This window comes from Epargyreus clarus, unplaced genomic scaffold (genome assembly GCF_041222505.1).
Source record: "Epargyreus clarus isolate Ecla_fem2 unplaced genomic scaffold, WU_Ecla_fem_2.2 ptg000023l, whole genome shotgun sequence".
Lineage (NCBI taxonomy): Eukaryota > Metazoa > Arthropoda > Insecta > Lepidoptera > Hesperiidae > Epargyreus > Epargyreus clarus.
Genome location: NW_027332230.1, coordinates 1,288,789 through 1,314,640, shown reverse-complemented (window position 1 = coordinate 1,314,640; position 25,852 = coordinate 1,288,789). Strand labels below are relative to the sequence as shown.

Genomic DNA, 25,852 nt, shown 5'->3' with positions numbered 1-25,852 from the left:
TTATCTATAAAGTGTATTACATACAACAAAGTAATAATTTTAAGGTGAAATATTTTGTGGTTCTACTCCGGAGGCACCACTGCCACACCTGTTTCTGCCTAATAAGAGAAGCGCTTAAAATTTCTGTGTTTTGGCTCTTAGGTGGTAAAAGACATACTGCATAATGATCACTTTGTCTCATTATTGTTATAATATAGTAGCAGCAAATGAGCATGCCTTCCACCTGATAGTAAGTGATCACTACTGTCGATCTACATCTGTAAAGCACTAGAACAAGAACACTGGTTCTACCTGAAGCCGACGCGCTGCCTCTTCTGAGGTAGTCCTCAGAAGAGGCAGCGCGTTGGCTTCAGGGCTTCTGCTTCTTCAGAGCTGACTATTTAGTAATAGTCAGCTCATGTTTAACCTTCTGCGGCTGAGGTGGTAGTCTGTCAGACACCGCTAAACGAAAAAACGTTACCATTTTGAAATGCGGCGTTGTGTTTTGGTGTCTCGCTCAGTACCTTCCTAAGATTGTTCGTGCTACGTGATAGCCGCAGCTAGACGATCAAACCATGCTTACTTTTCGTGTTACGAGGTGTTAGTGTCTCACAGACGTAAGTACAGCAATAAATACTGGATTCTAATAGACGTCACATCAGCAAGACAATGTTAATTCCCTTGTGTCTATAATACGTGTCCACAGTAGATCATGAAAAATTCCTAAGTATCTTAGCCGTAACCTCATTTTCATCATGGTAAGACATATATTTACCATTCCAAGGGCCTCGGGATTGATTCCTGGCAGGACCAAACACGAAAGAATTACAATTTTGACGTGACAACGTCTTAAATTAGGTTGCGGCTGGGAGTCACTTATGAAAAAGTGTAACGCCCGGTAACGTTACGATGAGTCACCGAACGAGAGAGAGGCCCGCCGAATGCCTTGCGTCTCTCTCCCACTCAACTATGATCGGTCTGCCGCGCGCGCAGCACTAGAGAATTAGGCGCATTGAATCGGCGCATGCTTGTGTCTCTGTCTTTGTCTTTCTCGAACGTTCTTGGCGTTGGAAAAACAAGAAAGCGTCACAATACAAGTTCACACGTGTGGTTAAAGTATCGTCAGCTGTGTCTGTAGTGAAAATATGGAGTGCTTAGATTCGTCATTTATCATTTACAACAACTACAACAATAAAGGTAAATAATTGTACACTGATATTTCATTATCGTAAACTATGATTGATTGATTAATTGTTAGATTGACACAAAAGTTGAGAAACTGAGTTTATAGGTTATGTCATACTATTGATAAATGTTGATAGTGTTAAGTAAATTATTAGTTTAAAATTAATTAATTAATTAATTATTTTCTTTTGAAAAATGCAACCGTGTCATCAGTATTTTCTTATGACGTTGTCACGTTCAACTATCGTTAGTAAACCGACTTTACAGACAACCGATTTTTTTGTTTATAAGTTTGAGTGGGTCGTATGTATATAATTTACACCTTATTTAGAAAAAAGCATTAGTATGTGCATCCGTGCTGGACGTGCCAAGTTTAGGGCTAGTTGGCGCTGTGTGTAAGTGGTCAAACATTTTTTTTTTCCTTTTGTACATGTTCAACCAAAAAGATCCCTTTAGGCTTGCTAAATGAGACTGTAGGGGAAAGTTCCATATTAAAGTTCTTAAAGACGAAGAAATTGAAGAATGGCTATAGTTAGTAGGCGAGATATAGTTCAAGATGAAAGGGAAAACGAAATCAAACCAGAAAACCAGGCCTTAGTACAGGAATCTGAAAATGATTTACCCCCTAGTCTGCGTTAACTTGAGAGGCCACCAAGAACAAAATTATGCAGCATGTGGACCAGCAGGCTACTGCAGACTCAAACACTCACAAGATTCTCCTTCTGTGCATGTGAAAAACCAATCTGCCTTGAGTGTGCCTCGCAACTTTGCAAAGGTTACAAATTTTATTTTTGTAAAAAGGTCAAAACTTGAGGCTCAATTGTGGCTAAATGAACCGTGTGATTTCAATATATTTTCTTTTGTTAGTCTTAAATGATGTCATAATTAAAATAATAAACGAAAATGTTAACTTTCTTTGACTATTTAAAAAATACGTGTTGTTGTTACCTAGTGTAAAAACCTTGTTAAAAAGTCATATTTCAGTAAAAAATACAAAATAAATATTTAGCTTTATATATAAGCCTCCATATTTGACATTGTAAATTAACGAAGTATATTTATGTCTATTTTGATATATATATTTTGGCTTTATTTATATATATTAAAAATAGGCGTATTTTATTTTGACGTCTGTTAGACTACGCCTCAGTCAAGTATTACCAAAAAAGTCACCTCAGTCGAAGGTTAAGCTAGTCAGCATCCACAGCTTTCCACTAAAATGCAAAGATTACTGCGCTTTAGAAATTATTTTTTCAAAAATTATTTCAAAGATTTTAAAGATTTATTCATCGTCATATACCTATATACATACAAGCAAGCTTAATATCGTAAACAGCTGCTATAGTTATAAAACTGTGTTGCAGCTTTTTACGCCCATCTTCGGACACAGGAAAAGTACATATATACTAGTAAAACATTTAATGACGTGATTTTATACAATTCTATATGAATATAATCCTTATTAAACAAATTTAAATACATGTATAAAATTTGCCTTTGTAGTAATAAATAAATAAACAAAATAAAATAAAATAAATAAATATAAAGAATATGTATGAATGTGTTCTGTGGGTGCGTGTGAAATAGCGGTTAACCGGTGATCGTAGTCATTATTGTCTAACTTATTGTTCAACTTGTAAATTCACCGTGAAGGAAATAAGTGGTACAATACAAATACACTCATTATAACATCTACAAAATCCAATCTTGTAATGTCTTGTCCAAGCAAAGAACTCATAAAGCTAAGAAAATAAACCAGCGATATAAACCGTCAAAGGAAACGCATTAGAAGTAAATAGGCGAATAACATACAAAGGAGTCCGTCCACTACAGACGCTAGATAGAGCCAGTGAAGCAGACGAGCCAATATTCTGTATGAACGTAGCTTTATTGTTAGTGTCGGGGGAAATAATTCTCTACATTTCTCGTTTCGTGCATTAAAACATATGTGTGGGGTTTTGTAATCTATTAAAGCGGATTTTAATACAAAAAATATCTGCCATTTTAAAATATACTTGAGAAGACTAAAAAGATTAATTTAATAAAATTTAAATTTAATTTTGTAAAATTTAAGCATGCAGTCCACTTGATGATAATTAGATACCGCCGCCTATGAAAACTGGAATCGACATCTGAGGAGTACTAAGTTAGAATGCCTTGTATGCCTAGAATAAGTATGCCTCTCTTACCACACCATGCAAAGTGGAATAAAGCAGAGCTTTACATTGCCGTTGTTAGACAGTGGCGGTGGCGGTGGTGCTTCCGGATTCTAAACTCAAATAGTTCTACCATTTTACCTCCAGAGTTGATCTGCAAAGGTTTCTAATACGAGTATCTTAAACTATGTAATACTGCTTCTCTATTTCAACTATTATAAAGTGCAATAAAGTAATAAATCTGATAAAACATCGTGATAATCTCGTCAACTTCTCGCAAATGTACATTTATCCTGAACTACGGTGTTCAGTACACGGAAAACCTTTTACTTTGAATATTCTCTTTATATACTTCAACGATGGTATAAAAAGATATATTTTAATTGTATTGGTATTAAATGAGAACTGAAAAGGATTTCAAATAGACCGAGAGAAATCTGATATAATAACCACATCAGGTATTTCATATCAATTATGAATGAATGAAATAAATTATTATGAAAATATTTCCTTGGAAAGGGACAAAGGGACAAGAAGAAGGGACAAGTACTAAAATGAAATTAATATTAAATTCTTCTGCCGCAAAATAGTTGGGAGATGTAATGTAAAATCGATTCAGCTAATTTATTCAATACCTATGGAGCAGTTAGCTAACAACTTTCTTAGAAACCTAATTAATTAGCTAAGAACATTTTATAACGAACGAATCAATAATTGACACCCTTTGTTCTGTGTAAACATGGTTAGAGGTGTCTATGGACGACGGTGACAACTTATCAGGTGGTTTGGAGGATCATGCTTCCTAAATGTTAAAACAATATACGCGACGAATAAATAACCTGTTTCCTTTGGGAAGTCTGCAGTGGGTCACTAAGGTTGTCAAAGGAAAGGCCCGGGGTGGAAAGATGAATGGAGGCCTCCAGTGTAAAAAGTTGATTTGATTTTACAAAATTACAAAAGTTTCATATACTTATTCTCCGAAATACGTATGTTTCTGGAGACTTTCCTTTTTGCTGATTTATACAAAGATTTCACAGATTGTTTGGTTCTGACGACCTTTTTTGGGAACTATGTTTGGGCTCCCACGACTGGGGGCCCGGGGCAGACCGCCCCTTGCGCCTCTCCCCCCCCCCTCTAATCTGCTAGAGGAAGTCGATTAAATTAAGAAAACAACATTGTTTGCGATAATTTTATTAAATGAACGATCATTTAGTAGAATGTATTGTTCCACACTTATTGGATTGGACCACAACTTAATCTGCCTTGTTACAGCAATGTTAGTTCTGCTTTATGGTAATGTAAGAGTATGATGTGAGACATTCGAATTTTGTCCTCAGGGGTAGCAACGCATCTGTAACGGACCCCTTTTAAAATTCCAATGATATCTGGGATTGATTATAGACAATCATGCTATAATAATATATAATTTACATAAGTTACTTTCGTGGATGCGTGCTTCAATTTTAATACAAAAATATGAATGTCCCAATTTAAATTTTGAATTACTCAAATATCATTACCAATATGTGAAATAATATATCATAAGCCTCTTTAAAAATGCGTCCATTTATATGAGTAATCGCTTTAATTCTGACGCGCTGTACAAAATATTATTTTGCTTCGTTGTGTATAACATTTTCTGTTTCTTTTTTTCATTTATATATTCCATATCATTATCATTATATATTTTTATTATGAAAACTTAAAGATTATAGAAAATAATATAAATCTTTGTACAATTTTATTTTGATGACAGGCTTTTGTACCTTCTGAACCACAAAGAGACGTTTTTTACGTTTAATAAGGTTCTAGTTAAAATTTATTGTTTGAATTCACATTTGAATTACTGTTAATTGATTTGATTGGGGGTCGATCACAGATGTCCATGAGTGTCAGTTACCATTAACCATCAAATGGATGGCAGACTCGTCAGCAACGCTAATTGCATAAAAGGTTCACTTTCATTCAACACGCAATCTTGAATTCTAAAGTTCGTCCTAAACCCACCCCTCAGAACTCCAGATCGGCTTTAAAAGAAACGAAATATAATCTTAGTACATTTACATGTTAATTCGGCGATTAAGAGTTTTCGAGACAGATTCGTATTAAACTTTTAAGAGGCTCTAAAAAAGGCAACTTAGCATCGGGGTGTATAATTTTACGTACATTTCGATTCAGAAACTCTGGAACAATTTACATGATGAATGAGAAATGAATCGTTATCCGCAAATAAACCGGCAAAAGCTTTTAAAAACTCCCAAAGAATTTCCCAAGAATTTATATTAAGTTTCATTTCATGTTTATTTTAAGTGTCCAGTAAGTATTTTTATTAGCGAACTCCTCCGAAAGAATCACGTTTAAATGTATTTATTATTTTCTATTTTTCTTTTGCGATTTTTATTAGAGTATTCCAAGGCTTCTCAGTTATAATTTTGTTTTTACATTAGAAATTATGAATTACAAAGACTAATGCCGATATCTTACTCATTCCATTGTTTTTACCTATCAGAATATTAGTTTCTACAATCAGAATATCTTAATTAAGGAGCTTTCCAAAATGTATGACCTAAATGAGTAAATTGATTTCTTAAGTAAAAAACCTAAGTGTAAAAAATTCATACATAAATTCCCTTATATTAATGTGACATCTATAATAGGTGACCACTATTAAAGGACTTAAGAGAGCCATATACAAGATAAAAGTGTCACTATATATCACTATTTTGATATCAATGCCAAAATAGTGACCCAATACAAACGTAGTCCCATCAAAACAGAGGATCGACTAAAAAAACCGCTTTTCCATCTAGCAATTGCGAAATTTAAGAGGACGAATTGAACCAATCCCGTTTCGCTATGCAAGAGCGAGCAAACTTATTAGCGAGCAACGACTGGGTTATCGGCGATCTTTCTTTACTTTTTTCAGGTGGAGACGAGATTGATTGAACAGCCCGGTTGATTGCTGGCCCCCTGACTCATTTTTAACGTCATCGCTAACGTCGGATCCGTTTGACTGTTAGTCTGTGTCCACTGGACATTTTGGCGATATTCTCGTGACTTTGCAATAAAAATAACGTTTTCTGTACTCTCACAGAAGCAGCGATAGCTTAGTGGCTGAAACTTGGCTTCTCAATCGGGAGATTCAAAGTTCAAGCCCCCAGGCACGTATCTTCGTCAGTTATGTGCGTATTAGTAATTATCACTTGATTTACGGTAAAGGAACAAAGACAAAGAAAAATAGGTTCTCAAAAATGTGTGAAGTTCGCATTTAGTTAGCACAATGGACCATAGCCTAAACCAAGGGGCACATTTATGCGTCGACGAAACTTACATGCACACATGAATTCTCTGTGTCGAGGATGCCATGGACACGTTATTATCATGATGAACAAATTTGTGTTTATTTTTATGTGTGCTGTGGGTGCTCAAAATATGTACGGTATTCTTCTATAAATGGACTGAAGTAATCCACTCTACCAACGGAAGGAAAGCAGTGGAGAGTGCAGTGTTGCAGTATGCTCCAAGTATTCACAAATTGTAGGCAGGATTCAACGTCCAGCGCGGAAACATAAAAAAGTTTAAAATAGTGCAAATATTTGAAAAACTTTCTTACAAAACAGAAATAATTATTTATTATTAAAAATATATTATCGTAGTGCCAGTGAAAACTTACAATCAAGTGGATGCTCGTTTGATCCTCGAATCTATACGACATTTTCATGAAATACTTAGAAATGAAAACAGTCATTAACAGATTTTATGACTACAACTCGTTTCTTCATAATCCCGGATTCTATTATGCAGATATTTTCTGTGACTCTTTACTATTTTTCGTCAATTGGGCTTGACTGACTGACTCAGCTGACTTCATTACACCAATTATTAACAATAATTGTTGATAATTTACGTGGCAACGCGGCCAGCATTCTTGGGACTCTACCGGGAGGCAGTGATTTGGACTCATTGTTTTATATTTAATTTTTTATATTTCCTTAAGTTTTAATATTTCTATTTTTGTTTAAATTATATTTTTTGTATATATTGTATATAGATTTATAGTTTGTAAATAGTTAGATAGATTATATTTTGTAAATTTAATTAATTGTGATAAAAATAAATGGCATATAATTTACATCACTTTTAATTACTTATTCTATTTGGATATTTTGGAATATGCAACCTTGCTTTGAGTTATCATGATCGGATTTTTGCAATGTCTTTTATAATAAAAGTGGAAATAAAATTTGTGGATAAATATATATTATTGTAAATGTTGATATGATGTTGGAAAAATTATATTATCTTTTTGAAATCCCTTAAAAGCGTTTTATGATGATATTCATCAGTTTTATTAATATTTCCTGTGTTTTATTTTTAGCGTTCTTTGTTTTAAAAACTTCCTACCAAAGTTGTGTATTTTCTGAGGTTGTTCAATAGTTAGTTATTCTTCATAAACCGTACTTAAACTGACCTCATTAAATTCTTTTTCGCAAGTGCTTACTGATTTTTCTTCGAAAACATTACTCTGCCACAGTTATTAAATATATTTTGTTTTTGAATAGATATTTTCCAATTAGTAATTCGAAATTCCGTATACTATCGGATATACATTTTATTTTCTATACTGTTCATTATAAGTTTTTCGGAAATTTCGTTTACTGACGGGATTTTTTTGGTTTATTGGGGGTTTAAATTTCGTCTAATAATTAATTATTATTGCCCAACTGTGGTAGGTATATTATGTCTTGTCCCTGTAGTTCCGGGACTAGAATAGGGCTACGGTATCCCCTGCCTGTCGTAAGAGGCGACTAAAAGGGGGCTTCCGGGGTTGCCGGCGGCAAGAGTGGGAGCTCAAACCGTCCGTAGAGCAACCCCGAGAAGGACGGCGGCATGTGTGGTCGCATGCCGTCGTAAACACTAGATGTGAGGGAGGAGCGTAAAGTGCTCCCCCCAGGGCAGAGCCCGACCGGGGTATCGCGCTTGGAGGACTCCGGTTGTGTTCCATTGGAGATCCCGGAGTTCTCCACCAAGCGCTGAGGACGGCCACCGCGGGGGTTTTAGTGCGGTAAAAATCCCACATAACCCGGCGTCGCTCTCACGTCGTCGGGTACCTTTTGAAGGTTTCCCCCTCGAAAACAAAAAAAAAAAAAAAAAGGTTTATTATGTCTGTATGTATGGAATATCTTAACATGAGGTGTCCTTGTCATGTTTCCCTTCCCATTTTATATTTACATAATTATTTTAAGCAGTATCTTTTCTAATTACTTATTCTTTAATTTCTATTATATTAACTGAACACCTAAATTATTCTGAATCCTGATAGGAATCCTCGGAACACTCGTAACTAAATGTCCGTATCTACAGCCCTGTATATTGGTCTTAGTACGTGTCTAAGGCGCCAAACAAAGCCACAAAAATAATTGTGCTTCCACATAAGAACTATGATAAGGCACCTTCAACGACAAAGTAATGATTATGACTATCACAATATAATTCTTGTATTAAAAAAATTTCAACCGACTTTATGTCACCACAAAGTAAAAAAAAAATTCAAATATAGTTCTGAACTCAGCGCTCAATAATTTCGTTAAATAACATTGTATGGGAAATGGGACCCCCTGTGAAACAGCAACAATGGTGTTTGAATCATGTTGATCGGTCGCGGCATCGCGAAAAAATCGCTAAAAAAACATATATACGGTCGAATTGAGAAACCTCCTCCTTATTGAAGTCGGTTAAAAAAATAAACAATAAACGTATTTTATAAGTTTCTTAGCTTTCATAAAATAAAATGAAACTATCAACATTCCTACATTTAACACAAGTCCACCTCGCGTTTATTCATACCATTCCAATATCCACAAGCTTGCGGATTTCAGCGTAAAATCTCCAGTCAGCTTAAACTGGAGATTTCAGTTAACACATGCAAAATAAAAGCTGTGAAGCTGTCTCGTTACCCGGAAACTGAAAGCAAACGTGCACACACACGTCTATACCAACAATATTACAATAATTGATTAACTAAACGCAAAGAGAAGTAATCGCGATTCAGCGTTTTACCAAATAAGGCTGTTACGACAGTTGCGACTATGCGATATGCGACATTTCGGCAATGTGCATGAATACTACGCTTTCTACTTACGTCACCTTACGACTCACTTTATCTTGAATCTCTAAACACAAACTTAATATCACAAACAAATGCCATTTGGACGAGGAGATCGGACCTGGATCCAATTGCATATTATATAGTGACGCCTTACTAGTTATCAAACGATGTAAATAGTTGCAGGTTAATTAAAATATAACAAAATAATTGTAGTGAAGAATTGAATGTGTAGCGTATATATTATCCAACAGCATAGGTTTTCTCCTATGCTATATTATACCACCATAAAACTATTTTTTTAAATTCAGAATATGTTTTATACAATTAATTTATAGAGTCACCGGTTCGGAAGGCGTTTTGTTCACGGAACAGAAGCGACGAAAGAAACTCCAAAAAACCTTTTTTCTACTAAGAACATAAAATCCTTTGTACCTTATTTCTATGACTTCTGTATTGTATGATTTATTTTGTGTACAAAAACTTATTAAATAAATAAAATAAAAAATAAATATATATTGATACTTTATAGTGGAATGAAAAAGTCATAAAACGCCCATGTATAAACATCCTAAACCAGCGCCGTGCCAGGAAAAATGATTTATAAAACGCGCTACTACTGTGGTGCTCGCTCTCACCAACCGGTTCTGTATATCTCCGTCTCTGTCCCCTCGAGTCCAATTTCACAGGCCGCTGCATGCCTCTATAGGACCTCAGTAATGCTTCTATTGATTAAGATGCCTGAATATTCATCCAATTACATGCCGACGAGGTTTTCTGATGAAACCAGAGTTTGTTGTTAAGCGGTTTTATTTATATTAATAACTAGATGTGGGTCATTCGTGTTGAAATAGGTAAATGAGCATTGCTTTTGACGTTTGTTAAAAGTTTGAGGCTTGGGAAGATAGTAGACTCGAGAATACTATTATATCTATTTTTCGGAGATTACTGCCAGAATTACCATGTTCCAAAATTATGGAATTTATTAATCTAATTAAATTTTAACACAGCCTACGTATATTCTGTCCTATTTATTGGTATTAAGTAATGACTAAGATTCATAAACTAAAACCTGGTATCTGACATTCCGGATCCTGAATTATAATCGATTAGAGAGAACTGTGATATCAATAGGTACAACAACAGAACAACTGTAACAAGTAACTGAGTTAATCACACCACCTCACGCCTACCAGTAATAGTCAATGTTAATCATATATTGTCTATTACAGGTATATTTGACAAGTTATGTAAAAACTTGGGCAAGAAATATTAAGCAATAACGGGCGTTAATCACTTAACTTAAAAAACCAGAAAAATATTTCCCGGCAAGTTATAACAGTTTTCGAGACATACTTTACCAGATTTTGTCATCGAATTATACAGTATAATACAAAAGCCCAGGGCTTAGATCGAAAGGAAAAGACAATAAACAGAGTATTCAAATATGCTATGAAAAATCCATACGATTAATATCTGCGAACTGCATGAGCACACATGGATCTCGTGACGTTGAAGCGTAGTTCGAGCAAACAAAATATTCACGATACAAGATAGACATTTCTTCGCAATCCGGAGGCTCTGCAATCTATCGCCGGTATAATGGAGCTGTTAAAGACAATATTCTCGGCAACATATTGGATGCAGCTCGACGAGTGTGTAAGCGAGCGCGCGACGGGTATCCGGCTTCGGGTATACTGGGAGCAAGTTAATGTACAATCTGTATTATAAATAATTTGATGTAGTAATGGATCTCCATCACTGCTATCTCCAAAGTATATATATACTATGGATATCTATACTTTGGAGATAGCAGCGATAGCCTAGTGGTTAACAAACTCGGCCTCTCGATCGAGGGGTCCGAGGTTCAAATCACCTCTGATTTTCAAAGTATTAGAAATTAATTATAACTTGCTTAAACGGTGAACAAAAACATCATGAGGGAATCTGAACACCTAAGAGATTTATAAAAAAATCTCAAAGGTATGTGAAGTATACCTATACGCACTTCGCCAGCGCGGTGGACTATGGCCTAATCTTTCTCATTCCAAGAAGAGAATGGAGATATACTCGTACTTATCAGGGTATCTACCAACGCATTTGTGGATCGATTAGACTTTTTTTGGGAAATGAAGTTTGATAAAAGCGTATTCCACACGGTTGAAGTTTTATTCATAGTGGACTGATATCCGTATATGACATACTATAAGAATAGGCTTCCAGGTTCAATCCCGACAAAATGTAAATAATAAATTTACGTTTTTTTAGGTCGGTATTGGATGCGTTACTATCACGGAGTTCTAAGTTACTACACCTTATGCAAATCATTCTACTACCTTATCACATTTTACAAACAAGAACTCACCAGAGTTTAATATTGCCGTCATAAGACAGCCGTTACATACATTAAATGTACCCATGGTTTCTGTCTTATGCCGATCATGGATATGCTGCCTTTAAGATTACCTTTAAGATTAAAGGTGACCGCCTCATATGCAAGTCAGATATTATGATAAATAATATTTATCGAATGTGAGACTTTTCCCGGTGTGCCCCTACGTTTATTAAGCGATAAATCGGCACCTACATCTGGGCAGACGCTCGATTCAATTTTATTACTATTCTCTGCGACGACTTATTTGATTCACCCGTCAAAGCGACCGACTTCGCTTACATTATCACTCGCGCCGCAAAGGACTGATTATCTTGTGAGAATCGTAAAGAGAGTGCATTTTTATTATATTGCCCTAAACTCCTTGGAAATTCAGTACCTTGTTCAATTTTGTAGGTACTAACACATTCTTTTGCGATGAAAGAAATATTACACTACTTATGTTGTACCTATTACTTTCTGTCTTATACCAGCAGTGTTTAGCGCTGTTATATTTTACTTTAAAAGATATGGATATGTGAGAAACATACGTATACGAAGCGTTCCGAATTAGTCCTCAAGGGAGAACAACGAGATTATAACCAGCCTTGGGTCGTACTGTAGTCCTTTCTGTGGGCAGTGACTACATACCATCAGGTGGACTGCATTCTCGTTTGCTACTTCTTATACTTATTAATAAATAAACTTTATTATTAAAATCATTGTAACATATACGTCTTATAACAAAGAATTCAGTGAAATTAATTATGACTACGCTTGAAACTTTTTATTTCATTTTTATTGCTTTACTAACAAAACACAATACGAAATGTTTTGATTTGGTTGTTTTACAATCACGATGAAAACGTTTAAATTTCAAGCCTTAAATTTTATGTGTGTTCTATGTGATCACAAATTTCTTGTTGTACCAAATACTTAGAGAATAAAATATGATTTTGTAAAATTAAAATTAAAAGGAACAAATTCACTCACAGAATATTTGTAGAGCCGCTTGATTTTATACCATACAATTAAAGTCAAAATTTAAAAATAAGTAAAAATATGTTGCCCTACATTTATAATGTCATTTTAGTACTGTTAGTAGTAATGATGGACTTTACGTTTACTTTGGAAGAACCTAAACATTTTGAGTATGACAGCGTGCGAAGAATACTCCCTCTGGTAAATATTGTAGATTAGATAGAGAAGATGTGTTCCTAATCGCAGTAAACCGCGTAGCGGAGCCGTTACCGGTCGGACACGCATTAGGTTCCAGGTTTGATCCCCGACCAAGTAGATATAGGTGTATGTGTATTTGTCTTGTGTCCATGGCACACATGAAACATGAAAAATCCTAGTGAGGAATTAATGTAGAAATCGTAAGGCGTAAAAGCGATTTACACATATCTGTCTATATACTCATCCGACATTTACATCCAATAATTACTTGTAAAACTGAACTTAAAATAGAAGAAGAAAATTCTTATAGGGTTGATTTTTCATATTTCAAACACTGTTCGAACCTCAAAAAGTTTGGGATGATTCCACGGTTTTTATTAAAATTGACATAAAATTATACATAAAATCTTTAAGTATGTGTTTAAGAATCCACATCTGCCTAACACTTCTTCTAGTGCTAGTAAGATAACATAAAGATGTACATATTTCAGGAAGCGTTAAGAACTCTATCTAATAAAAGCATGGTGGTATCCACCCTAGCCCTTCGATTTTCCCTTTGCAAGCTCAGTTCTGTCGCTGAAGGGGACACTAAGAAAGAAATAATGCTTGCTTTGGGATTAGATAAAGATTCAAAGGTAATTTTTAACAGAAGTATTTCATATACAATAGTAATCCTATCTGGCATTTATTTGTAATAATAGTACAATCCCATAAAAGAAAGAAAAGGAGAAAAGTCTAGAAACGAAGATGTGTGTTGTGAAGTTTATTTCGCAGCTTCATCTCCAATAGGAAATACCTTGCTAAATAGTAGTATTAGATTATTGAGGTTAAAAAATAATTATGTAAAGGATCTACTTCGAATGAAATCTTTTGATTTTCATTTTATTATATAGAATCATACATAATGTATGTTTGATATTAAGTTTTATTCGTGACATCGTGGTGCTATCTAGCTGATTAATTATGAAAGATAAATCCGCTTACTGCTTATCCTTAACGAAACACCTAGCTAAATTCCCTAAAGGATCTACTTTAGGCATGATATTGTAATTTATACTTTTTCATGAACCATGACAGGCAGATATTTTTAGTATGTATAATTTTTGTTTGAGAGGTTAAATCAATCATTTTGATACCAAACTTTTTCACATAGTTAAAAACATGCTACGCTGACGTGAAGGACACGTTATCAAGGTTACATGAAGTGGATGTCATTTTCTTGAACAAAATGTACGTGAATTACACAGATGATGTGGACGCGAATTTCATTACGAATTCCAGCGAAGCCTTCGGCGTGCAAGTTGACAAAGTTGGTTTCAACTACCCCAAGTATGCGGCTTCTTTTATTAATAAGTGGGTGGGTAATGAAAATTAATTCTGAATACCTCAACAAATAAAACAATTATAAATATTCTGAAAGTAAACTTCATATTTATGAAATAGAGCTAGAAAATTTACATGTAAATACACGTAAGTAAGTAATGATCTCCTGACGTCTCCTACGCATATATTATATATTTTTTGCAAAATAAGATACTGTTTAGTTTTCTATTTCATTTTTTTTTAATATTTCAGGTGGATACTGCAACATACAAGAGAATTAGTGACATTGTCGATCATAACGATATTGATCGAAATTCATCTATACTTCTTCTTAGCGCTGCCTATTTTAAAGTAAGCAAAAAAAACGTAAAGGGAACAATAAGTCCACTTAAAAATTGAATCGGCGTAGATTTATTGACCACTAGTGCCTAAGTTGCTCGTTAACATTAACATTCTTCACAAATGTAAATCCGTCCGCGTTGATTATCTTTTCTTTATAATAAAAGAGTAGCAGAGGAGCCACTTACCGTCAAATGGACTCATTTGACGGTAAGTGGCTACTGCAGCCCATCTGTAACTAACTCCAGATAGGATTACATATTCCTACCTGAGGTTGGCCACAGATGCGCCGCTACCCCTGAGGACTAAGCTGGAACACTTCGGAAAAGTATGTCCCCCTTACCACACCCTTCAAACCAGAACACAGCACCGTTTAACATTGCTGTTTTAAGGCAGAAAATGTAGGTAATGGTAATGGTAATGGTATCAATGTAGGACAGTCAGCATTAACCTTGTTGGAGGCCTTGCGAAAAACAGGGATGTTGTTAGTGTAGATGCTTCGGAACCCGTAGATACTTTCCCTCCCTATCCGTGTTGGAGCAGTGCGTTCAGAGTATGATATCACCATTTCCTACCATTGATGTCTTGACAGACAAATAACATGAAAGAAAACATCGTGAAAATACCTTCACGTCGGAAAGTTTTTCAGAAAATAATAGCTCTGAAACATCTGTGAAATCAATTCCGCACTTGGCCAGTGTGATGGCCGTTCTCGGCAGTTGCACAGTAATGGATAAATGACTGAGCAACAGTATCTTCTTGCTAAGTTATACATCTATTATACCAATACATAGCTAAGATCTGTTACTATTTTACTAAAGATGTCCGTGAAGGCGAACACTCAAATAAGTATAACTCTATTTTTTGATGTCCTGTGACCAGTATCGGAATTTTTTATTACGAAAATCTACGTTCATCTGTTAATACTTAAGAGACTTGAATGATTCCCTTGCAAAAATGAACTACTATGCCGGTTTCCATAACCCATTCCACATTTTTTTTCCTGCAGGTAACTTGGGAATTTCCATTCGATATAAGATTGACCAGAGATATGAAGTTCCATTATATTGATCATAATATAATTTACATCCCAATGATGACAAGGACCGAATCGTTCATGTTCTTTGATGACAAAAACAATAATTTGAAGGTAACGTTTAAACGTTAAGTAGCTTTTAACTGCTGAAAATGAATCTTTTCCCAGAACAAAACTTTGGTTCACTTGCCCTTCCTAATGAAGATGCAGATCTTCCTTAGGAAGGTATCTAGCGGATGACTTATGAAGACTGATTGGTAGGAAGAAAAACCAGCCATTATCTTTATGAATACAAATGTAGCAGAGATATCACCAGTTATACAATCACCATATATACAAGTTTGATGCACAGAGGGTTCAGGGTTTGATCAGGGATGAACCGTTCTGGATGTATGTCTGTGGCACCCACGAGAAAGGGATCCTAGTTTGGGGCGAAGATGAGCACAGAAAGCGTCTTAATAAGCGTTTTTATCATCTCCCTTTTACTTAATTTTTCAGCGTTTTGTCTTTTCTTAAATCTGCAAAATTTATTCGCTCGTACATCATTTCCTTATCTTAAAGTTATCCCATACTCTATAAATTAGGGAGATAATTAGCACGCGGCCTAGTACCTACTTTTTAGCTTGATTTCTTTTTATATCTCCATAATGTTAATGCTCTTCATAGTTTGTAATATTGTTTCAAGTTTATATTGCACTTTGAAATTATGAATAAATATAAAAACTGTTTTCAAAGCTTATATCGGTGACTTGTTATTGAACGAATTTTGAAAATGGCTTAAATTTAGAAATATTAACGAAAGTTAATATCTCGTGTTAATTGTATTTCAATGAAATGGACTAAGTTTCATTTCTTGACGAATTATTTTAATAATGTTTTTTAAATTTTTGTAAACCCATTATTGTTCCACCCTTGAGACCTCTCTCGGAGTAAAAGGATAGAAAATAATTCGCCGTGCTGGTCAATTACAAATTGGTAGAGTTTGCGCTATTTTCCCTTACTGTTATAGCAAGCAATAATTATTTGCTAGTTCACATCTTTTTCTTAATCCTAGGTGGGTACCTGAGATTCGAACCTCGATCTTCCCTACTAAGAGGCCAAGTTTCAACCACTAGGCTATCACTACTTTTTTTTAAATAAATAAGTTAAACTTTCATCCTCTAAAGGTGGTAGAAATAAAATTGGGACTCCGAGGTTCTTCAATTACGATTATTATGCCTCAAAGTATGCGAGGCCTTCCAGCACTGCTGAGGCGGTTTTCCAATGAACCAGACCTTTTGAAGAGATTAAAACAACAGTTGCGATACTCGTACATAAAGGTGGTCCTGCCACGGTTCAAAATCAAAACGGGTTTTGATTTGACAGGGTTGTTACATAAGGTGAGTCTAAAGCTAACAAGTAATACATACTCGTATATAACAACTAGCTGACCCGACAAACGTTGTGATGCCATATAAATAAAAAATGTTAAAGGTGAACAGCCCTTATCACTTAGGGGTAATGCTAGGTACCACAGAATGTGCATATAAACTTTGGTGAAAATCGGTAAAGCTGTTTCGGAGGATTACGATAACTAACATTGCGAAACAAGAATTTTATATATAAGATATGGCATTTTGATTATATCGTGACTCTTACCCTATCTGCTATCCTAACGTTTATCATCATGAAATCGTGCTTGTTAGCTACTTCAAATTCATTAATAAGGAACACAATAAAAAAATTAAACTACCGAAACTTTTAATGTAACCACCCATTATCACACGCACTATCCAGAGAACTTATAACTAATTATGTATCCAGTCCCCCACGATATTTTAAATCCCAAAATTAAATTAACTTTTTTCTTTCTTCAGTATTCCTTAAAGCAAATATTCAACAAAACTAATTCGGATCTATTCGGAATGCTTAATCATAACAAAACGGCAAAACAAAACGCGTGGTATTTAAGTAGAGCGAAAACGAAAAATTTCGTGATACTAGACGAAATGGGAATATTTAGACACATTCAAGGTAAAAGAAATGTTTTATTGGACCTTTAGCAACACACTTTATAATTTATAACCTAGTTGACACTACGGCCTCGTGACCGAAGGATCCCAGGTTTGAATCCCGAGCATGCAGCTCTGATTTTGAAAGTTATTTGCGACCCGCGTGGCGGAGCGGTCACCATGCCGGTCTGACGCGCAGAGGATCCCGGGTTCGATTCCCGGCCAGACAGATTTCTAAATGATGAATTTAGACTTCTGTTTCTGGGTCTGGGTGTTTGTGTATTTGTCATATACTTACAGGGAAGAATCCTAGTGTGGCGCTGTGAGTGTAGAAAGCGTTTTTTTTTAATCGCATGTGCAATGTGGTTCAGAAAAACATCGTAAAGAAACGTGTATATCTGAGAGATTAAAATAAGTTTTCAAGAATATGACATACTAACAACCCGCACTTGGATAGAGCGGCAGTATGGCCTAATCTTTCTCATTTTGTCATTTTTAGAGGAGACCTGTACCCAGCAATAATACAATGACTGATTGATGATGATGATATCGTGTAAAAAAACTGGTGACGGTCCCACTACTTTTATCATAGAATTCCTGGATGAAATAATAAAACAAGAATCTTATTTTCAGATGTAAGGATACCTTTACTACCAGGTCCTCAGCTACCAAAAGGTCTCAGTCTTACAGAGTTTATCGCCGATCGACCATTTTACTTCACCGTTAACTTGAATCCGAGCCCTGAAGTTGATTACGAACTATTCCACGGCGTATATTATGGACCAGAATGAAAGACAAGTGAGATAAGATAAAAAAAAATACATGCACGTATGGGTAGAAATTAGATATGTTCTTTTGGCATGATTACGAGTAAACAGTAGTTATATACCTAATCAGTATATTTATCATTTTTTTCATTGAAATATTTCTATTGCAAATCAAATTAAATAATTTATAATAATATAATATATGTTTTACCACATTGGGCGTGCAAAATTTATCTATCTTGTTCAATGATTTATTACATTGTTAATTAATTACTCTACATGTCAAAATCAAATATGTATTTTATAAGAATTGTCAAAATTACATAATTTAGGAAATGTCATTTAATTATACATTATTAATAATTCAAGTTCAATTACATTGTAAATATCAATAAACTATACAATTAATTTTATTATTTTGTTGTTGCGTCAAAATAATCATTAAGGCTATAAAAATATTATCTAGAAGCCAGTCTTTTAGTTTCTTCTTAAATCTAAGTACTAGGACAACTTAAAAGAGCTTGGTAGAAGGAAGGAAAGGAAGGAAAGGAAGAAGGAAGGTTATAAAAAGTAAAAGACACCATAGAATTAAAGTTATACCACAGCAACGGAACTACAGAAAACTCTACTAAACTACTAAATTGCAATCAATATTTAAAACAAATTATACTTTTTGCATTTTAAACTACAAACGACTAAATTTAACTAATTTAAATTTAATTAACTCTCTAGGGACTACAAAATGAAAAAGATGTTCAAAACTATTCAACCGTTAAAATGAAACGTTGCATCAAATTTCACAAAGGGACAATAATGGCTAACTAGTGGCACGTGTGGTTCACGTGGACCATTCATAATAAATATACCCCTAATAATGAATGCGCACTGAAGGGTTGATTAGAGACCAACTACTGACCAATTACGTCGCATTATTTGGAAATGAAATGCTTTATTGCACGTTGTACATGCTAATCGATTTGCCGAGCGCAGGGTTAACGAAAGTATGGCATAAAGGGTCAGAATTACCCGTATAACTTAATTTCATAGCATTTTTTTTAAATACTACTGCAAAATAGTTTTAAATTTTAATAACGAATAATCTTCAAAATAACGGCTTCTTTATATTTATTTTTTAACCAAACTCAGGGAAAGCGCGCATTGTTTACTACAATTATTAAAAGAGTTTTATTAACTTGTAGTGTATTTTTAACATTTATTATTTTATTTTACAATTTTATATATACAAAATATAATTTTTTGTCTCGATCGCAAACCTGTCAAACAGGTATCAAATACGTAATACCCACGAAAGTTATTGTTCTTCAAATGAGCGAGGGGCGCTCATCCGACAGGTGAGCGCCCTGAGGGACTCAATTAGTTCCGGACAAGCAGACAGCGATCGGATCGCGCCGGATCGGGACGGATCAGCGAAATGATTCCATTGCATTGAATTTAGGGAAATAGGATTGAGAGCGTCAGCCAGGATTGGCTACCTTAGTGTAAAGTTGTAAATCCCGTCTCCCTTTTTATTTAACTATGTATGTTGTCTGAACGAAAGCTCCGGTCTATACTCAAGCACTGTATACTCATGTTACCAAAGGAATAAGTAATAGTGATCAGTAGGACTACCATGAGTTTACAAAAGTATTACTCGCTAGCGACTGCGTAAAATAAATGTATGAAAAATTGTACAGCGCCTCTGGTGGTTACTCGTAGAACTAAAATCCGTAGTGACGTAACTCGATACGTAAAAAACCTATCGAAATCAAATCGCTAGCAAATGTCATTATGATCTATTGCCATACAAATTCGGTCCCATGAGTCATTAATTTGACAGATGTTGTCAAGAAATACCGTAACGATAGTAGTTATGTTATTCACTAGCAAAATGACAATAGTTTTCTATTTACCATTTCTATAGTGGCGTTTCTATGCCAACTCATGGTAATGCTACAGATGTCAATATTTTATCGATATAGTCTGACCTGTGTTATATTTATATTTGTGTGTCATAATTTATATCACTACTAGCTGACCCGGTAAACATTGTGTTACCATATAAATAAAAAAATGTTTAGGGTCAACAATCCTTATCACTTAGGGGTATGAAAAATACATAGTAGCCGATTCTCAGACCTACTGAATATGCACATAAAATTTGGTGAAAATCGGTAAAGCCGTTTCGAATTAGTATGGTAACTAAAATTGTGACACGAGAATTTTATATATAAGATATAATATTTTTCTTATGTATAATTTCTACTTCGTTATAGAAATATAGTTAACAGTAACAATATAATATCTTAAATCTTTATTTTTATAATCTATGCGTATACAAACGTTCGTGCATTTCTAGATTTTAATATACAGAAAAGTTTTAGACTTTTATTTTTACCACTCAAGTCTATAAAATATGTAAATTTAATAAAAGTGTAAGCCCTAAACAAAACTGAGTACGCATTCAAAATAAGCGCCACCAAGCGAGTGCCATTGCAAAACAACAACTCAATTAGCCATAACGACGTTTATCCCCTGCGCCGAGCGCCGGTGATCCCTTGGAAATTATTCACCGACACCACTCTATATGCATGGCAATTTAGATTTTACAATATTCAAATCTCCACCGCAATAACAATCACAAGCAATTATCAAGGCGTTTGGGCGACTCCGGGAGCTGTGCGTCGTTAAATATGCAGATGAATGTTGGAATTGCTCTACAGTTACCGTTGGATGGTGTTGCAACGCGTATTGATATGTGCGATTATGTTCATTTAATATTATTATGGTAGGGGGAAAAACACACTGGAACGTTTCGTGTGGTTTACACATACTGCTGGAAAACTCCCATTTGATCCGACGCATTGACCGTCATGGCATGAATGATTTTTAATCAAAATAATATGTCAACTGTTAACTGTCATCTCCATATCCTTGTACTTATATAACTCATAGAAAGTGATAGAAGTCCTAGTTGATGGAATATACTATGTACTTATTACAACCAGTGTCGGGACTCTATTCTGGTTTGAAGAGTATTGTAATGCCGCGACCGCACGCTTGATTCCCGTTACCCGTTGGCATCCATAAACTGCAAACTTTTACAAACGTTTGTCTTGATCAAAAACTATGCTTCAAGCACATGCAAACAAGATAAACGCTCTATGTACAATTGTACACGTTTGAATATGAGAAGGTTTGGCAAGTCTGCGGATGCGGCATAAAACATGTCCATTTGTAGGAGTTTCAACGTAATATTCAAGTAAGTCATTACCACGCTCATTTCGTATATTTTTAACTATACATAATTTCTCCATCAAAAGAGACCTATGAGTTTGTAGACACCATAATGAGCAAATCTACAGTAGGAAACTGATTGCTTTATAAAGAAGTGCTTTGTCCGGTCAACATTCATTCTCATTTGAAGTAGGCTGCACTGAAACCCCATCATTAGTTTCGCTACACCACAGTATAATGTAAGCAGCCTGTCAACATCTACTTAGAACTACATTATCACAGGCTTTTGTACGAAATCATTTGGAACCAGGAGGAATGTAGAAATAACATTACAAAGTTCTTAAATCTGCAACTTTTATGTCTATGCACAAAATAATATGTCCACAAATTAAAACCAATATACAGGTTTCATGCCAAACTATACACCATGCATAGTAAAACAGATATTAATAAGTCGTAAAATAGATAACCTAAGTTGTTATTAGATAATTCTATAATTACCCTACATAGAATTTACTGACACGATATTTTTTCTCTTAATATTTTTGGAGTTTACTCCTTAAGAAACGATTTGAGTTATAAGGCCCGGTACGGAAATTTTATGAGGAGTAAAATCAAGTGTAACACGAAAAGTTGAGGCGTAACGGAAACCAAAATATGAATCAAGAGTGCTTTTATTAATTTAAAATACAGTAAGTTCAAATCCCATATGAAAGTAATTATTACAATAAAAATAATTAGCAATATATAAAACATTAAAACGTCATTAACTAATTTGTTTACATTTTTGCATAAATTAAGTTATAGGTTTGATCATTTATAAACACTGTGAAAAATATGAACATTGGCGCCATAATATGATTAACAATCTTTTATGAACGTTTTTAAAGAAGAGTAACATATAAAATCAGTAAGCAATTGAATAAGATATAATATTAGCAAAATAAGTTTTTAACATAAAGAGGCTTTTGTAAGTTACTGATATATTAATTTAACTTATAAAAATGGATGCATTATTGATCAGCACCATCTATCAACGATAAACGGGCAAAATCAAAACAGTATTATTTAATATTTATTACAGAATTATTGCTAATGAATTATGTTAAAAATAAGTTATATAAAATTAGCAATACGTTTTAAATGAATTCTAGAAATATAAAACATTCAGAAACAATCCAAATTACCTATAATAACATGTTTATTGAGTCTCATATAAATTTCATCCGTAAATTGCAACAAGGATATTTTATAGATGGCAAAGAAATTATAATTATTAAGTTTTAAGTTATAAAACGTTTAACATTGTTTTAAATATAAATAATTATATTATATTAAAATTTACTTTAATATAAACAATTATATTAAGTTACCATTATAATATTTGGAACCAAAATACATAGATTGATAAACTTGCAAACTTACAATTTATAAAACTTGCCACTAGATGGCGCTATTTTATATTATTTTGTAACATACTTTATGTAATACGCATTATTGAAGTAATATAAATAATCCGAATAATTACAGATATATGTTTGTTTCTCTTATCATTTTAGCAGATGCGTTCATTTACCTACCCTTTTTTCTATTCGATATATATCATAATTATCATTCGTAAGGAGTAAACTCCAATCGTGCGTCGTAGCTGACACACACACACTTTTTTTCCTCTCATTCTGTATCGTTTCAAATGAGAATACGTAGAGAAACCCAGCAGGGGTGTCCTCTCAACCAAAAGGTCAGCGGAGAGGGTATACCGAATTCTAACGGGTTAAAACCCCACGGTGTTCCTCTGGACGCCTTTTGTTGGGACCGCGGGTACGCTAATAGCACTTCTCCACGCTCCCAATGGCACGCTTTAACCGTGCAGTGTAGCAGTAACTTACTGTTCCACGTACTCTACACCACCAACGAGAGTACAGTCACACAGTCAGCAACCGCACCTCCATCAGGCGCTAGGTACGGTGCGCAGAAAAATCGCCCGCCGCGCTACCAGCGACAGCGGCCATTTGTTAATGCGCTGATATATGACCCGTGCCGCACGTGGCCTTGTACGGACAGCAAAGCAATTGTTGTGCCTAAAACTTTAACGCGTATGGACTTTATTTTTTAAATTTAAATTTATTGTACACGCGTAAAATTTTAACAGTGATAGCCTAGCGGGTGAAACTTGGCCTCTTAATTAAGGATTCGAGATTCAAACCTAAACACAGCCTAACCTACACACCTGAAAATCCTTTAAAACCTAAGTCTACCAATTCGCATTGCGACCTATAAGTTACCTATAAGACCTATAAGTTACCTATAAGACCTATAAGTATACCTCAGTCTATATGGAGTCTAAAAAATTTTGTAACGCTACTGTAACGAAGGCAAAGTGGAATGCCTCGTATCCCTGTTCAAATTATTATTATACCTATTTCATTACATAATAAATGTAGATGAAATAAGTTGACAGTAAAATAGTTACTTTGCTATGCTTCCAACCACAAGTTAAAAAGCACGTCGCCAAAATAACTCAGCGGAAAACTTAAACAGGATTACCCCTCATAAATGGAACAGGAAAAAGTTTTGCAAACGCTACGAAATAAAGTTAAGTTTCATTGTTAATATTACACCAATTTGTATGCCGACCGTACAGCAGTGCACTCACTAGTGCAACGGTGACACTGTATCTTGTCTCTTTCACTCCTACAGTTGCACCTATCTCTGTCTCACTCCCTCGCACTGAAATCTACATGTATTTCAGGCCTATTTAAGTAGAGGTGTAACAAATTATTTAACATTTCGTGCACATTTTAAATGGACACGTTTTGTCCTGATAAATTTTAACTGGAAAAGCACTGGGCGTTTTTTTACAATGATTTATTGCTCACTAGTGGAATAGAAATTAAACTGTACCTGCCGAAAAATAAACTGATTTTATGTATGAAGCCCAATATATTATGTACAAAGTCTGTGGCAAACACTACAAATTTATTAAAGCTAAAAAATAATTTAAATGGATTAATGGATCTGGGATTATTATCATTCGAACCCAAGACTTCCAGAATAGTAATCCTGACATTAAACCCTTACTGCAACGATTATATCTTAATTACAAATACTGTTAATAAAAAAACAAATCAATAATAATATTATACTTGTAAATGAAAAAATAAGCATTTCTCGATGTATCTAAATAATACAGACTGATATCTCAGTCCGAGAATATAACATTTATTTTCGTAACCAATTAAATTTGATGCGATCTACCTTCCAATTCACTAATATTAAACCAAGGACGTCTTGAAATCTCTCTAAATTTGATCCGTTTCAGTCACTGAAGGGCTAGGACTAAGTCGTCTGGAGGACGCTAGAGCAACCATGAATCCAAATTATTAATTAAATTATTTAGAATCCTTCGATAAGTATATCATGTGGGTACCTAAACTAGATTCTAAATCTGCTAATTGTATTACATCTCAATAACACATTCCGCATCGGAGCAGCGTACTGATATTCTTTTTTTACAATATACGAGTAGCAGACGAGCATACAGTCTACCTGATGGTAAGTGGCTGTGCCGCCTATGGACATCTGTAATCAGCCCCAGATAGGATTAGATATTCCTACCTGAGGTCGGCCACAGATGCGCCGCTACCCCTGTGGACTAAGCTGGAACGTCTTGGAAAACTATGTCTCCCTTACCACACCCTTCAAAACGAAACACAGCAGCGCCTAACACTGCTGTTATTAGGCAGGTTTAAATAGGTGTGGCGGTGGTGCCGCCGGAGTCGAACCACAAAGGTTTTTACCACCTTCAAATACTTCAGGCATCCCGATATTGCAGGAATAAGTAGGTACTCGTATGTTCCTACACAAAAAGCGTTAAATCCAAATATATTATTATTATTTTTATACATATAGCATTTTATTAACTAACTACACCCACAACCCCACTCTAATATGCATTCGTAGAGGTCATAAGGAATAAACAAAACACGCAACTTTAAATAATTTTCTATAGAATCCGGAGCCAAGTGCAATGTGCATGTAGACAGGTGGATTCCATTTTTACAAATTAATTACAAATGATTTTTTTCTAGGTCTCTCGATGAAGTTAAAAAAACTAAGGAACCTAAGTACCCAATTGTGTAATGTTGCCAATAATTTACACTTCACACTCATTTGAACAAAGTGG

At 34.7% G+C, this 25,852-nt stretch overlaps 1 protein-coding gene and 1 long non-coding RNA gene across 2 annotated transcripts in view; one reads left to right on the top strand and one right to left on the bottom strand.

Moving 5' to 3' along the window:
* LOC140751782 (uncharacterized) overlaps positions 1 to 25,852 on the bottom strand; it is a 592,785-nt gene that overhangs the window by 417,584 nt on the left and 149,349 nt on the right. The window lies entirely within an intron of this gene.
* serpin-33 (serine protease inhibitor 33) lies at positions 11,029 to 18,456 on the top strand. Its single transcript, XM_073085739.1, has 8 exons — positions 11,029 to 11,118; positions 13,468 to 13,611; positions 14,130 to 14,333; positions 14,552 to 14,650; positions 15,648 to 15,788; positions 16,841 to 17,053; positions 17,531 to 17,687; positions 18,299 to 18,456. Exons 1-8 carry the CDS (start codon positions 11,029 to 11,031, stop codon positions 18,454 to 18,456), a joined length of 1,206 nt encoding a protein of 401 aa, XP_072941840.1.

What these genes read in the sequence shown, in the direction of transcription:
- serpin-33 (XM_073085739.1), top strand. Translation starts at nt 11,029, where the DNA reads ATGGAGCTGTTAAAGACAATATTCTCGGCAACATATTGGATGCAGCTC. An exon ending in CGACGGGTATCCGGCTTCGG is followed by an intron (nt 11,119 to 13,467) that starts GTATACTGGGAG and finishes TACATATTTCAG; the next exon opens with GAAGCGTTAAGAACTCTATC. An exon ending in TTAGCGCTGCCTATTTTAAA is followed by an intron (nt 14,651 to 15,647) that starts GTAAGCAAAAAA and finishes TTTTTCCTGCAG; the next exon opens with GTAACTTGGGAATTTCCATT.